General features: G+C 38.9%; 1 protein-coding gene across 3 annotated transcripts in view; it reads left to right on the forward strand.

The window, feature by feature from the left end:
• The window catches only part of LEPR (leptin receptor), an 88607-nt gene that overhangs the window by 29627 nt on the left and 42045 nt on the right, over window positions 1-16935 (forward strand). For 2 of the 3 annotated variants that reach the window (XM_006773240.2, XM_015570166.1), the window contains exons 2-4: window positions 1672-1733; window positions 8327-8656; window positions 10604-10727. In XM_006773240.2, coding sequence (XP_006773303.1) covers window positions 1694-1733; window positions 8327-8656; window positions 10604-10727 — 494 coding nt within the window. In that variant the 5' untranslated portion in view covers window positions 1672-1693. The remainder of the gene's footprint in view (window positions 1-1671; window positions 1734-8326; window positions 8657-10603; window positions 10728-16935) is intronic. The other variant, XM_015570165.1, reaches the window with a different exon arrangement.

The raw sequence follows: 16935 nt of genomic DNA on the forward strand, positions 1-16935 counted from the left end.
GTAATGGAGGTGGTGAGAAGTTATTGAATTTTGAAATTCCCACGAAAGTCTGCCACTGTTAGAATGTTACCTGTTACTTAAAGTTAGGCAAAATTGCTTTCTGTTCTCAGTGTTAGGATTATTGTACATTTCCCTAAGCTGTTGTTCTCATTTTATTTTAAGTACTTTGAATTTTCAGTTGAGAAATTAACCATAAGAAAGCTTAAAGCAAATTAATAGTTCATCCTTAGGAAGTGAATTCCAATTAATGGCATTTTGTATATTAGACTTATTTTGGTCATTTTACCATTAGTTTTCCCTTTGCTTGATTTTTCTCTCCTGTTTAAAAATTTCTATCAATTTTTTTTTCCTGTGTTATTTTTATTTTTATAAACCTTCTTATATTCCTTTCTGGTACAATTTTTGGTACATATAATTTTTTCTCTCTTTGAGTCTATTGAATGTACCACCTTTCACCCTCTATGTCTTTTTCATATCCGTGATTGTTTCTTTGTTATATAAGAGCAAAACCCTTCTGTAAGATTTCAAGCCATAAGAATAGTTTGTGTTTTTCATGGAACATTAAATAAAAGAATGGCTGGCTTATGTAAGGAAAAACAACTGATCTACCTTGTCACTTAACTCAGCAGATAATATTCATTTGAGTTAAAAGTGAATCAAATTAATTGTTGGACTGAATGACTAGTCACTAGTCAGTTCATTTGAAACATTTAGCCTAGTGATATGTTTATCTATGATACATTCTGATTATGAAACTTGCCCTTGGGTTTATTTTATGAGAAAATTCTGTGTCAAAAACAGGTAGAATAAAAAAACAACTACTGGGAATAATTTGCACACATTTCATAGGATTAAATATAATGAGGATTTCAAACTGAACGCTTTTTTAGAAATCCTAAATAAATATTGTGATGTCAGTGTATAAAGAACACAAATTCTTATAAAAAACATAGTCTGAAAAACAAATTTACCAGACTACAAAATGTTTATACACATCTATTTTCTTCCCAAGAGTTATTAAGTTGTAAACTAAACAAACATGTCTTTCCGTTTACTCATCACATGGTACCAATTCTCAGATATGACTCATGAGGCATGTATCTCATTTAATATTTTATAATGTTATTTGTGGTAAAGATGTGATTTCTGTTTTCAAATAAAATCACCCAGAATTATGGGAAGCTCAGAGAGTGACTGGAGAGATCATCCATCTGATTTGTAGATGAGGAACCTGAGGTCTAGAGTGTTGAAGTCCCAGGTTCTATAGCTGATTTGTAAAAGAGCCTAGATTGACACCCAAGACTCCTGACACCTAACCCAGGGCTTTTCACCTCAGATTAACTTGCATGTGGTGAACTGAATCCCCAATTTTAGGATAAAAAAAATATTGGCCCTGACTGGTTTGGCTCAGTGGCTAGAACATTAGCCCACAGATGGAAGGGTTCCAGATTCAATTCTGATCAAGAGCACGTACCTCAGTTTCAGGCTCCATTCCCCACCCTGGTCAGAGCAGTGAGGTGGGCAACCAATTGATTATGTCATATATGAATATGTGGCTTATTTTAACTATGTAAGACAGCATGTGCACAGGAATAAATCTATAATACAGTTGTCCCTGATATTGATTCAGAGTATTATTGATAATTAAAATATAAAGATTTACTGTTTTTCAGGTGTTCTTCTCTGAAGTAAGATGACTTGTCAAAAATTTTGTATGGCTTTGTTACAATGGGGTAAGTTATTTGTCTTTTCCTCCCACTTAAAAATCATTTTTATATTTCAATTATAGTTGAAATACATTATTATATTAGTTTCAGGTGTATACCCCAGTGATTAGACATTACCTAACTTACTAAGTGATTATTCTGATAAATCTTTCATCCATCTGACACCGTACATAGTTATTAGAATATTAATAACTATACTAGGGGTCCAGTGCACAAATTCGTGCACCTTGAAAGGAACTGTGGGCTGTGAGGCTGTGCTGGGCACAGGGGCAGATCTCGGCCCATCCTCTGCACCCCTGCCTGGCCACTCCCGCTGCTGCCAACAGTCCCCTGCTGGCAGCCCTGCTCCCACTGCCGCAGCTCCCACATGCTGACTGTGCCGGCCCTGGCCCCGCTCGCACCTGCTGACCGTGTGGAGCTATTGGGGCCAGCACCAACAGTGGGTGTGAGCGGCTGCTGCTGCCCTGATCACCCCTCAAGAGCAGGGGGAGGTGGAGAAGCCCTGATGGGTGATGGGGGTCGGCAGCCACTGCTCACACCCACTGATGGTGCTGAGCAATCTGGGCTGGTGGTGGGTGCCAGCAGCGGGTGCAAGTGGCAGCTCCAGTGCCAGCAGTGGTGTTAGTGGGGCTGACACCAGCAACTGGTGTGTGCTCCGGGCGGGACCATGGCATGCGACAGCAAAGAATTTTCAGTAACCACCAGAGGTTCATCCCAATGACAGCGACCCGCTCACCTGTTCCACCATCCCACCGCAGCCGACATCTGCTATGTTCCATGCGCGCTCCCTGGTGGTCAGCGCATGTCATAGCGACCAATGGTGCTGAGCAATCTGGGCTGGTGGTGGGTGCCAGCAGCGGGTGCAAGTGGCAGCTCCAGTGCCAGCAGTGGTGTTAGTGGGGCTGACACCAGCAACAGGTGTGTGCACCGGGCGGGACCATGGCATGCGACAGCAAAGAATTTTCAGTAACCACCAGAGGTTCATCCCAATGACAGCGACCCGCTCACCTGTTCCACCATCCCACCGCAGCCGACATCTGCTATGTTCCATGCGCGCTCCCTGGTGGTCAGCGCATGTCATAGCGACCAGTCGTTCAGTTGTTTGGTTGTTCTGCTGTTTGGTCTGTTTGCATATTAGGGTTTTATATATATAGATTCCCTATGCTGTACTTTATATCTCCATTAGAGGCCCTGTGCACGAATTCATGCACTAGTGGGGTCCCTCGGGTTGGCCCTGATCAGGGGGCCGAAACCCAGTCTCCAACATCCCCCGAGGAGTCCCGGGTTGATATAACTACTGAAGGCCGCGTGCACTAGTGGGGTCCCTCGGCCTGGCCTGTGAGATCGGGGCAAAACTGGCTCTCTGACATCCTTGAGGGGTCCTGGATTGCAAGAGGGTGCAAGCCAGGCCAAGGGACACCACTGGTGCACGAGCGAGGCCAGGAAGGGACGCAGGAGGTTGGTCAGCTGGGGAGGGACCATGGGAGGGCTCCAGGGCATGTCCGGCCAGTCCCGATAGGCCGGACCCTAGCAGCAAGCTAACGTGCCAGTCAGAGGATCTGCCCCCTGGTGGTCAGTGCACACCATAACGACTGGTCGACTGGTCGACTGTCTGCGCCTTGGTGTTCCATGCACCATAGCAAAAGGTTGAGCGGCCTTAGCATATCATTAGCATATTATGCTTTGATTGGTTGAACAGACAACTGGAAGACCAGACACTTAGCATAGTAGGCTTTTATTATATAGGTTGACTATTCTGTAAAAACCAATTTGAACTATTTTTTAAAAAAATAAATATTTTTATTGATTTTAGAGAGAGAGGAAGGGAGAGGAAAAAAGAGATAGAAACATCAGTGAGAGAGAATCATTGATTGGCTGCCTCCTGCATTCCCCTCCTGGGGATTGAGTCCATAACCTGGGCATATGTTCTGACCAGGAATCGAACCAAAGACCTCTTGGTATATGGGACAATGCTCAGCCAACTGGGCCACACCGGCTGGGCCCCATTTGTACTTCTTATTAAAATGTCCATATGTAAGGTAGAGATTTTGCTCTTGGAGATACTGTTTCCTATATTTGCTAACAGAATTTTCTGTTTTCAGGTAAGAATTCTCATGCTCATGCTCACTTAATGAAAGTATAAGTGTGAAAATGAAAACCTTTTATCCCTTTGCAAATAGTGTGAAATGAACACTAATCCCAAACTCTTGGAAAGAACCTGATTTCTATAATACACACACACACACACACACACACACACACACTTCATATTTATAGCTGCAAAAATAGAATTGGTCTATATATACTGTTCTGTGTTTGTTTTTTCAAACTACATTTTTATTGATTTCAGAGAGGAAGAGAGAGAGAGAGAGGGAGAGAGAGAGAAACAACATGATGAGAGAGAATCATTGATTGGCTGTCTCCTGCATGCCCCCTACTGGGGATCAAGCCCAAAACCCAGGCATATTCCCTGATTAGTAGTTGAATCAAGACCTCCCGGTTCATAGGTTGATGCTCAACCACTGAGCCACGTTGGCGGGGCTGTTCTGTTTGTTTGTTTTTCCCTACTTAACAGCTTTTCAATTTATCATGCCTATTTTGGTATTTACTAATGTAATTATTTGTTTAATGATAGCATGACAATGAACTGTATATATCTACCTTAAATTATTAATTTATTTGACCAATTCCCCATTAATATAGATTTATTTTCTGTAACAAATAATGCTGCATTGAAATGTATATACATATATCTTTGTATGTTTGGGAGAATATATTTTTTAAAAATATATATTTTTATTGATCTTTTACAGAGAGGAAGGGAGAGGGATAGAGAAGTTAGAAAGAGAGAGAGAAACATCGACCAGCTGCCTCCTGCACACCCACTACTGGGGATGTGCCTGCAACCAAGGTACATGCCCTTGACTGGAATTGAACCTGGGGGGATGGATCCTGCAACCCAGGCATGTGCCCATGTCTGGGAATCGAACCTGCAACCCTTTAGTACATGGGATGATGCCCAACCAACTGAACCACACTGGCCAGGGCAAGAGTTACTTTTAACTCAGCCATTTTGTTCTTGTCAAGTTTCTAACTTATTGGAAGAGGCCCACCCACATTAGGTAGGCCAATCTGCTTTACTCAGTCTACTGATTCAAGTGTTAAATTAATCCAGAAATATTCTCACAGATGCACCTAGAATAATGTTTGACTAAATGTCTGAGTCCCTTGTAGGCCTCAACAAATTGACTCATAACATTAATTATTATAGCCCAAATACTTTATTATGCTTTGCAATTTTTCTCCTTGCCCATCATTTGCTTTTTAACTTTGATTTCTTTTATAGCACAAAAAATTTATATATATATATATGAATATCCATATATATATGCACATATATATCCTATAGAATAAAAATCTAATATGCAAATCGGCCGAATGGTGGAACGACCGATCGCTATGATGCACACTGATCACCAGGGGACAGATGCTCAATGCAGGAGCTGTAGGCCCCAGGCTAGTCAAGGCAGGTGTGAGAAGGGACCCTCTGATCACCCCACTGGTTGCCCCACAGAGGGCAGCGACCGTCGGTGGCAACGGGGCCAGGGAGCAGGCGGCACCAGGCCAGCCAAGGTGGGTGCCAGCAGGGGCCCCCCCGATCACCCTGCCAGTCGCCCTGTAGAGGGAGGTGACCAACAGGGGCAGTGGCGGGGGGTGAGGCCGATGAGTGGGCAGCACCAGGCTGGCCAAGGCAGGTGCCAACTGGGGTCCCCCACTTGCCCCACCGGTCACCCCACAGATCGGCCCTGATCGCCGGCCAGCCTAGTGACCTACCTGTGCATGAATTTTATGCACAAGGCCTCTAGTGTGCGTGCGTGTGTGTGTGTGTGTGTACGCATATATATATATACACACATAAGTATATATACACATAAGTACATATACACATAAATATGTGTATACATATACATAAATACACAGATGACAGTCAAAACTTTAATTCTCTAAATGAAGGAGCAGTTTATGTGATGATAATCTTTAAAATAAAAGACTATGACACAAAGTGATGGGTTTGTTCTCAAATGGAATAGAGATACCAATTGAAATTCTATTTTGAATTGTAACTGATAAACAGTAACAAATATCATATTATAAAGGGATATTATCAAGGGATGGTATGTACCTTAGAAATTTCCATCTTGAACACCACCAGAAGAATGCCTTCAGAAATGAAATGTATACTCGTCTTTCTCCTGTCTATTGCAGGAATATCCTCAGGAGAAAGCTTACAGATGTTCTTTTACTATCTTGTGATTTTTAACTGCCCTGAGTCACAGCAGGCTTCTGTTTGCGATTAGCCACACATTGCCAATGACTTTTGAGCATACTATTTTCACTTGCTTCTCACTGCATTCTAGTTTTATTCTGATATTTAAAAAAAAACTCATCTAATTTAGGTTAATTTCTTAGTTTTTAAAATTAAAGTCAAGCTATCATCTACAAAACCCATCTTATTTAGCAATCATTACCTGTGTGTCAACTAGTTCTGAGCATCTACTTGGCCATTCCAATCTAAAGGTGCTCTTATTCGCTTCTTTACTTCTTTGTTGTACATAGTATTCTTTCTCATTGTAGCCATCTATATATTTACAGAAAATACTCAGGATAACGCCACTGCTACAGATTTCAGAACAAGCCATGTCACAAAAGACTATAAAAAAGCAATAACACACTCATTCTTTCTTATATAATTTTCTCATCGTCTCTACCTCATTTTGTTAGGTTCCATTCAAATGTTTCACATTAACTTTCTCAAAAGTTTGCAGTGTGATCAAGTTCTGTGAGTCAGAAAAGTTCCTGGGCTATTGTTACCATGATAACATGTGCTTTGAGATGAAAGCTCTGGACTCCTAGCAGGTTTAGGGTTCATTTGGAGGGAAAGAAATATCATTTTCAAAGGAAGCATGCACACACAATGATCTTTTAATTGAACTGGTTCAATAGTTGCTATGTCTATGACATTCATTATTACATTTCAAATTTCAAATACTTCTTTGAGGAATTTAGGCTAACTTCAGTTCAGCCAACTGAATCCTCCATGTGCAGCTAGAAAATATAATGCTTTTAATTAATACCATTACATATTCATGGGTTTCATAACACCAAAGAAATAATTTATTTTCTTTTCATTGAGATATTATAATTTTAGAAATGTGTTAGAAATATTGAAGTACAAAGGAACACCGTTGCAATGAGGATCCACTTTCAGTGATGTTATAGTAGCTACTTATTAACACCGGGCAAAATAATGTTAGTCATGCTAATCATTTGTGCCTTAATTTTTGCATCTGATACATATTTATATTAATTTATATTTATAGAAAGGTTTAGAAACTAAGCTGTTAACAGTCACTATTTATGTATTGTTTGGATATTTTTATGTCTTATTTTTATAATTTAAAATGTGAATTGATTTTTAGAAATTTCTATTTTCTTACATTTTACCCTAATTTTTCAAAATATTTATTCCATATAAATCCATGCAGCATTCACAGAATTCTCATTCTGCATTAATCTGTATATGAAGTAACACAGCTGTTGGATTTAGGTAACTTGTAAAAGAAATAATTATAAGTTGATATTTTATTTTCAAACAATTCATTATTTAAAAACAAGTATCACTTTTGAGGATTATTTTTGGTACAGGATTTTTTATAACTGTGCTTAGCTTTGATGTATCTTAAAAGTGATAATTGTCTTTAATCAGCAATGGAAGATTCCTGTAAGAAGTCTTGTCATTGTGCTCCGATACTTGGAGAGTGCATTAAGGGTATGTCTCATATGATGTCATGTATCTGGAGGATTATGGGAAGGATCAGCTCATCCAAGTATCCTGATGTTGAAGACAAACACTTTATAAAAGGATTCAGTGAAAGTACTGTTAACATTTTGGTGTTATTCTTTTTAAGAAATATTTCTAAACAACTTGGTCCGCGCGGTTCAGAGGTTGAGCATCAACTTATGAACCAGGAGGTCATGGTTTGATTCCCTGTCAGGGCATGTGCCTGAGTTTCGGGCTTTGATCCCCAGTAGGGGGCGTGCAGGAGGTAGCCAATCAGTGATTCTCTCTCATCATTGATGTTTCTGTCTCTTTTTTCTGTCTCCCATTATTTCTCTGAAATCAATAAAAACATACTTTAAAAAAGAAATATTAAAACAGCACTTCAATATTTGGTTATGTAATTGTCCATTCAGATATTTATCTATGCTGGAGTTCATTAGAATATTCATTTTTAGAATGGAAATTGAAATATTTAGTTATACTTTCTTTTCATTAAAATATACATTATCCTAATGAGAAAGTAGAAGCATGAATTTCCAAAAAGGGGTGCTAGAGAGTGAAGTTGTCTCTAAATAAATGCACCTCTCAAGTATAACACATTATACAATAGACATACAGAGCTATGTATTAGGCACTGATTTGAGCACTTGGAAAGTTAAATAATGACTGTTGAGCACTGCATGGTTTAATCGTAGATACTTCCTATTTATGTTTTAGTCAAAATGATTTTTTATGTGTGTTTTTAATGTCCAAACAGAATTTATTTATGTGATAACGGCATTTAACTTGGCATATCCCAGTACTCCTTGGAGATTTAAGCTGTTTTGCATGCCACCAAACACAACTTACGACTTTCTCTTGCCTGCTGGAATCTCAAAGAACACTTCAAATTTGAATGGATATTATGAACCACTTTTAGAAGCTAAATTTAATTCAAGTGGTACCTACTATTCTAACTTAACATCCAAAACAACTTTCCACTGTTGCATTTGGAGTGAGGAAAATGAAAACTGCTCTGTACAAGCAGACAACATTGAAGGGAAGGCGTTCATTTCACCAGTAAATTCTTTAGTTTTTCAACAAATAGGTAAGTATTTTAATGTTCCAAGATTTAGCTGTTATTCAGCTGTATTGAACAAAATGTTTTTATTCTCTGAAAACTGCATGGAATGGATGTCTTATGGATGGGATTCTTAACATGTATTATAATTTTATATTAGTAACAAAATTAGGATTCATCATGTGACCAAACTAATAAGCCCCCAATTTTTTTATGTCCCATAGAGTAAGATAAGAATGTAATGAAGGAACTTATTTTAAACTATAAATACATTTCTTGTGGTCTTCTAAGTGTGCTTTAAAATAGAAAAGGCACACCTAACTTATTAAATAGATAAAATATTTAAAATATTCAATTGTTAAATTAGTTACATTTTAAAGCATTATGAGTAATAATATTTGTTCAAACAAAGAATTGATCTGTACCCAATAGATCTTTTAAATCAAGGAGTTTTTGTTGTGTGAGGTTAATGCATACTGAATGTAGCTACTATAGTTCATAATGCTGCATCTGGAGATCTAAACAAGAAAATTACTTCTAAGCTTCTGGGAGAGCTAATAGAGCAGAGTCACTTGATGTGGCACTATAAAGAGACCTACAGGATGAAAATAAAGGCACACATATGCATAGCATTCCTATGTAGGAGTAATCAGGATTTCTCAGCTTCTACACTATTGACATTTTGGGCCAGATAATTCTTGGTTTGGCGGGGCTGTTCTGTGCATTGTAGGATGTTTAGCAGTATTTCTGGCTTCTACCCACTAGATGCCTGTACCACTCCCTCTCCAGTTGTGACAATCACAGCATAGCTCCAGGGTTTGCCAGATGCCCCATGGAGGACCAAATGGCCCTGGTGGAGCACCACTGATTCAATGGAAGAAACACTCCAGTTTGTGGAAATCAGTTTAGGAATAAGGATAAATTAAAGCATACATATGCAATAAAATCAGGGTTTTAAAATAAGTTAGCAGTGCCTCCAATTGAATCTATAGTCTTTTAATTTTGTTATAAATGTTTTATTCCACTGCACTAAAATTAAGCACTTTAAAAAATTTCTAAAGAAACTTAGCCTTTCTAGTGATTATTAAATGTATTAAGAATGAACATAAGAAATCAGGGTCCTTAGGATGAGCTTTGAAATGATAAAACAAAAGTTAATATTTTTTTCACATAAAAGGAATGACTACGATGCTGTAGATTTTAATTTTATATACTGTTTAAATAAAGGCTAATAGCTAGTTACTTCTGAGTGAGTTGGCCTTAAAACTAAAATTATTAATTTAAGTGGTGGTTATTGAGGATTTCCATTGATTATTCTGCCAAATGGGGCTCAACATATCTTTTAGGTTTGGGAAAATATATTACTGTTGCCCTAAGATAGTTTAAAAAAATATGGAAATCATGACTAAATGTTACTCTTGCTTTTTTCTAAATTACAAACCACCTATAGTTTATCTTACATTACCAGCTGAGTTTTTCAGTGTGCTGTGAAATAAACTTTCATCAGTTATATTTGGAGCCTGTAATATTATAATAACGAGGATGTAAGACATTCATCATAGTTCAAATGTGAATCACCTTGCTTTTATTGCTAAAATAGACACATAAATATTGCTCCACATTTGCTTGTACTTTGATATTTAATGTTCTCTTTTCTCTTGGAAAGTGAGCCTGAACTGAGCTATGTGAGGATTTTGTTTTGAGGATTGTCCTATGTAAGTGATTCAGGATAAAAAGGTCTAAGAAGCAATAATTGAATTTAATTCTTTTTACACAAAAAGGAAACTGAAGGCCAAAGACACTGAATGACTTTGGCAAACACATACCACTAGGTAGAGCCTGTTTTGTTTTGTTTTCTCTCAGAATGGGCAATGTGAGTTGTATCAGAACACTGGTAAATTTAATTTAGCTCTTCTCTTTCAGGGAGTTGTTCAGAATGTTTTTCAGATTTAAAGCAGTTTATTTTTAATTCAGGTGCAAACTGGAACATACAGTGCTGGATGAAAGAGGACTTGGAATTATTCATCTGTTATATAGAGCCATTATTTAAGAATTCTTTCAAGAATTATGACCTTAAGGTCCATCTTTTATATGTTCTGTAAGTACCAACTAAATTAATTTGTACATTTCTATGACACATTTTTTAAAAAAATGTGTAGAAGTGGATTGTGAAACCTCTCCTATCCATACATTTCCTTTGATGTCTATGTAAGTTTCTAGGTGGCAGTTTATATATTTTTTTATACAACTTTCTTTTCCATTAGTGTTTCTCTTTTCTCCTCTTCTTTATTCAGGTGGCAAGACATTACAGATATGAATGGGCATATATTCTGAAAAAAAGTATGAGCTCAATTTAGGGGTCTTAGATATTTGAGTGGAGGATGGGAAGTTTTTTCTATTTATTTTTCACAGGCTAGTGGTTGGGACAGAAGGGCACAGGATTTTAGTTTTAGTGGTTGCTGATGTGTACTGGCCCGCACATGAAGCTGTGGGAGCACAAGAGTAGTGTGGGAGCCTTGGTGAGGATAGCTAGGACAGCTGGTGAGAGAAGAGAGGTGGGAAGGCTGCCTAAGGAAGGAGACCAGCTGAGTTGAGTTTTCAGGGCCGAAGAAGAGCTAACAAGAAAAAAATGTGAGTAGGTAGTATTGAGAAGCAGATCAGCATTACAGTGGGGACTTGACTTACGAGTGTCCCGACTAAGGAGTTTTTTGAGATACCAGCTGTCTCTGGGCCGATTTTTTGCATTGAGTTGACAGAGTAATTTGAGTTAACGAGCTCCTTAATGAGCTCGGTCTCGGAAAGAATTAAAGTCGAAAGTCAAGGCCCCACTGTACCTGGAAGTTTCTTAGAAACTGAACTAGTGAGCCAGAAATTCTGAGGGTGGGGCCTGTCGGTCTAGGTTTTACCAAGCCCTTATTTTTTAAATTTTATTTTTATTGATTTCAGAGAGGAAGGGAGAGAGAGACAGAGTTAGAAACATCAATGATGAGAATCATTGATTGGTTGCCTGCTACATGCCCCCTACTGGGGATTGAGCCTGCAACCCAAGCATGTGCCCTGACTGGGAATCGAATTGTGACCTCCTGGTTCATAGGTCGATGCTCAACCACTGAGTCACGAAGGCTGAGCGAGGCGAAAGTTATTGATGAAGAAATAATATTGTCTAAAGGTGGGACTAGAGAGAGGTCAATTGTGCCAGTTAGAACGGTATAATAAGGTCTGAGTAATATCTATTGACTTGACAATGTGGAAGAATGGAAACTTTGGCCAGAGTTGTTTCAAGGAGTGGAAAGGGAGGTAGCCAGAACCAAACAAAACTTGGGGGAAGGATCCTGCAGAGATGACTTCGAGGAGTTGGTACTGGTTCCTCAGGCACTTGATGGAGGGACCCTGCAAAGCTGAAACTCATGTATCTGAGGAGAGGATGCTGGATCACCTGTATAGAAGGGTCTCCGAGGAGGCATGTTACGGCTGGTTCTGAGAATGTGGGGGGGAAAAGACCTGGTTACTGAAATCAACTGCAGCGACCCAGGTGAAGAGCCTTTGCTGGGGTGATGAATAGGAAACAAAACAAGAAAGATCAAGTCCCTTGTTCCTCCATTAGCCTTCTAGTGTCCTAGCACCACTTATAGGTAGAGATTAACCAGCATCCAGGAGTTGTGCAGGGTTCAGCTGCAGCGTGGGAAAGCAGAGTATAGAGCAGGGGTGGGCAAACTTTTTGACTCGAGGGCCACAATGAGTTCTTAAACTGGACCGGAGGGCCGGAACAACAGCATGGATGGAGTGTTTGTGTGAACTAATATAAATTCAAAGTAAACATCATTACATAAAAGGGTACGATCTTTTTTTTCAATAGGTTTATTCATTTCAAATGGGCCGGATCTGGCCCTTGGGTCGTAGTTTGCCCAGGGCTGGTATAGAGGGTGGGTTTGAAGATGAGAGACAAAAGCTTCGCCAGCATAGCTCACCCCGTTGGCTACATAGCAGCCACACATACCTTTCTACACATAATGGAGCTACGACTTCCCTGTAGCTTCATGCTTCCCCTTACTAAGATTCAACTACATTTTGAACAAAAGAAGACACTAAAATAGGGAGACACTATGTGCCAATTGTCATTGTATCCATTTCTGTGCAACATTTACAATTCTGATATCTGGGCAATATTAATTTCTCTTTACATTCAGACTCAGTCTTGCCTAAATGAATATTCTGTAAACTAAATACTAAATTGTAAAGAATCCTTATGTAAAATGATAGGGGAAGGAGGTGATTCAGAGGAAATGACTTAATATATAAAAATAAAAAATTAGTTACTATATGTATTTTGTATGTACTATATACAAAAATACAGTTAAATCAAAGAGGAAGAACACATGGTTAATGGACATCATCCTTATTGTTGTGCTGATTATCAGGCTGTGGTTAATACTTATATCTTATGTTGAACTATTTCTTAAGGTTATCCCAAGCGTAGCCCAGGTAGGGTGTCCTTGCTGTCACCCCTGACACTGAATGTCTCTGTGCTAATAATTTCCACATCTCAGTGCTGGCCCCTAGATGCTACCACTGATGAGTCTAAAAGCCCCTGCCATCTCTGCTCCTCTGTGCAGTCCTCATCAGGGCCAGGGTCCTGAATGGGGGTATCTGATGGGGGAGGACGTGCCCTCGCTGCCAGTGTTGCAGCCTTACAGAATGGTGGATTTTCCACTCTGATGCCAGACAGCCCCGGCACCTTCATAAATGTCCACAACAGAAATGGCTGGACTATAAATCCAAGAGGCCCAAGAAGCCTAGCTGAGATTGTGAAGGTTGGAAGGTGGAGGAATACAGGCAATGCCACGCTAAGGGTGGACATTTAAAGCATGGGAAAGAATGAGCTTAGTTCTAGTCTAGAGAAAGTGACCCAGCAGGGAGAGAACAGTTGGAGATCTGATAGAAAGGGACCTATTGGAGGTATATGATAGATAGTGAGTAGTTGAATAGGCAAGTTCCAGAAAAAGAGCACAGACAGAGGAATGAAGAATGGTCACTTTGTCTTCTGAGTATTGAGACAATAAAGGAAGCCCTATGGCAGTGGTCGGCAAACTCTAGTCAACAGAGCCAAATATCAAGAGTACAACGATTGAAATTTCTTTTGAGGGCCAAATTTTTTAAGCTTAAACTATATAGATAGGTACATTGTTATTAACTTAATTAGAGTACTCCTAAGGCTTAGGAAGAGCCACACTCAAGGGGCCAAAGAGCCGTGTGTGGTTCGCGAGCTGCAGTTTGCCAACCACGGCCTATGGGGATGAAGTTATAGCTGAAGTTTGGGGCAGAACATTTCCTGCTTTATTGGGTAAAACAGACTTTAGCACAGAGAAAAGAATTCATTTGCAATGTAGTACATTCCTACAGTGACCTAAATTCTTTGGATCACTTTTTATTTTAAGTACACAAGTGTAATTGCAAAATTACAATTTGCAAGCACTTTGTTTTACATTTCAAAAATGCCACCATCAAGTTGTTGACACATTTATGTACAAAACAGATTAATACCTGCTACAAAGCACTCTTTATTAGAATGCAAACTCTAATAACAGAAAAAAAAGGGGGGGCAAAAGCATCAACATCACTACATAAGTTTAAAAGACAGTTGTTGTTTTTTTAAATATATTTTATTGATTTTTTACAGAGAGGAAGGGAGAGAGATAGAGAGTTAGAAACATTGATCAGCTGCCTTCTGCACACCTCCTACTGGGGATGTGCCTGCAACCAAGGTACATGACCTTGACTGGAATTGAACCTGGGACCTTTCAGTCCACAGGCCAACACTCTATCTACTAAGCCAAACTAGTTAGGGCTAAAAGACAGTTTTTAAACCTGGGTTGCAGGCTTGATCTGAGGTCCTGGTTGGGGTGTGTGTGTGTGTGAGGCAACTAATTCATGTAGTTTCTCTCACATTGATGTTTCTCTCTCTTTCTCCCTCTCTCCCTTCCACTCTCTCAAGAAAGTCAATGGAAAAAATGTCATTTCATGAGGATTAACAAAAACAAAACAACAACAAAAAAGAAAATTATAAGTTAACTAGATTTTTAAAATCTTGCTCATATGATGAATTTAGCAGATTCTTTTTACATGCTTTTATTCTTAACTCAGGTTTCTAAAAATATCAATACAGGAAAACCTATCCTAAGTGCATTCAATTTGAGAAGCAATCTCTCTTTTTTTGCCACATTAATTCTTCTATCCTTTGTATGATTTGGTTTAATCTGATGAATATGTATATTTTACCAATTGTCACATACTAGTTCTGCCTTTAATTTTATTTTTTGTGCACATCTTTGTGCAATATATCTCTAAGTAATTCAAATAAGATTCTTTAGATCTGGAGGAAGAGATGGTCAGAATAACACATGAGACCTCCATGGAAGAGAAAATCCATAATGGTGGTTACTATAGAAAAGTTTTTAATCAAAATCACCTTCTGTGGACATTAGGAAATTCACAAGAGAAATCTTTCAAATGCTTCCATGTGCAAATAATTATATTTTTAAAAAGAACTAACACCTAATATTTATAAGAGTTTTAAAGTCCTATAAAAATGTCCCTTAAGAGAAAGTGTTGTTTGAGCTCAGATATTAATGTTTGTCAGAGAATCTGAAGGAGAGATACCAAAGAAATGTGCTATTCTGGAACTGCTTAAGACCTTTTATCTTAGACCTAGGATGGAAGTCCTCTTCTTCCTTTATGACTTGCCTACTGTGTACACCAGGTACTGAGCTGAGTGTGGGGAACAATGTTAACTCGACTGAGCCCTTGCCCTCCTGGAGCTAATAGTAAAGACAAAGGACATAATAAAGTTTGAAAATGCTGTCATGTAATAAACACAGGGACACGTGGAAACCTACTACAAGTATTCTGAGGGGGCAGACAAGAATGAGCCAGATAGTGTGAAGGGCATTTGCAAAGGCCCGTAGGCACATGTAGACAGACATTTGAAGACTTGAAATGTTGCGTGTGATTGGGTCCGGAAGTTGGGGGATGATGACAGATCAGTGTGGATGACTAAGCAAGGGTTATCCAGAGAGTTTGGACTTTTGTAACTCCCGTTTATAATGTGGATTTCCTTGGTCACACATTTTCATCAAGTAGCTACTCCCATTTCACTACATCTAGTTTACTTGGTCTCTTCACTATTACTCCTGTCAGCTCTCTTGGTGATTTCAACATCCACATGGGTTATCTTCAATTTCTTGAATGCTTTACTTTTACTATTCTTTTTTTTTTTTTACCCCATCTAATTAACCGTTTCTCATGGACATACTCCAGACCTTGTCATTAATGATAAGCATGTTATTTCTATAATCTCAGTTTCAAGGATCCCACACTTTGACCCTTTCTCCTCCTACCTCTTGTGTTAAGCTTACTCCCTCAACCTCAGGAATAATCCTCCATGTTTAGTGGCTCTGCCTTTTGGGTACCTGAACATGACGCAGGGCTGGGGAACTCAAGCAGAGCCCAGAAATATTGCTGATTCAAGAAGACAGAGATAGAAGTTCAGATAGTATAAAGGGGCTTGAATTCATGGAGCAGAGTACTTGAAGCAGGGATGCGCACAGAAACTATTATGGGGGTCCCCTTGACTCTTTGGCTGGATACCAGTCTGCCATGATGATAGGTAGGAAAGCTACTTAGAAGAGAACAATTACCAGGAGCTGTAAGCTAAACAATCCCCAGAAGTCACATGGGACCAAGAATAATTAAATTTTCCACCAAGTAGACTGGAGAGACCTTGTTGGATGTCAATGACTTTCAGTAGAAAACCCATAATAACCTACTTTTAAGTGGGGCCAGATTACTCCTAGATTCAAGGCTTCTCTATACTATCTTCCCCCAAAGTAAAAAAAAAGCTTAAAAGGCTTAGACTAGTGCTGAAGTAACTTAACTGACTACCAGAACAAAATCGTCCATTCTTTTAGAGTAATCATAATATTCACAATGTCTGGCATCCAGTAAAAAATACTAAAGGAACAGGAATACACTTTTCTGTATATGAAGTAACAGAAAAATATAACCTATAACCAGGAGAAAAATAAAAATCAATCAATAGAATAAGACCCAGAAATGACAGAGATGATAGAATTAACAGATAAGGATACCCATTATTAATATTCTCCACATGCTCTGGACATAAAGAAAAATATGAATCTAATCCTATCTAATAAAAGAGAAACATGGTAATTGGCATACGACCGCTACTCTTCCCATTGGCTAATCAGGGCAATATGCAAATTAACTGCCAGCCAAGATGGCGGCCGGCA

Source organism: Myotis davidii, unplaced genomic scaffold (assembly GCF_000327345.1).
Source record: "Myotis davidii unplaced genomic scaffold, ASM32734v1 scaffold205, whole genome shotgun sequence".
NCBI classification, from domain to species: domain Eukaryota; kingdom Metazoa; phylum Chordata; class Mammalia; order Chiroptera; family Vespertilionidae; genus Myotis; species Myotis davidii.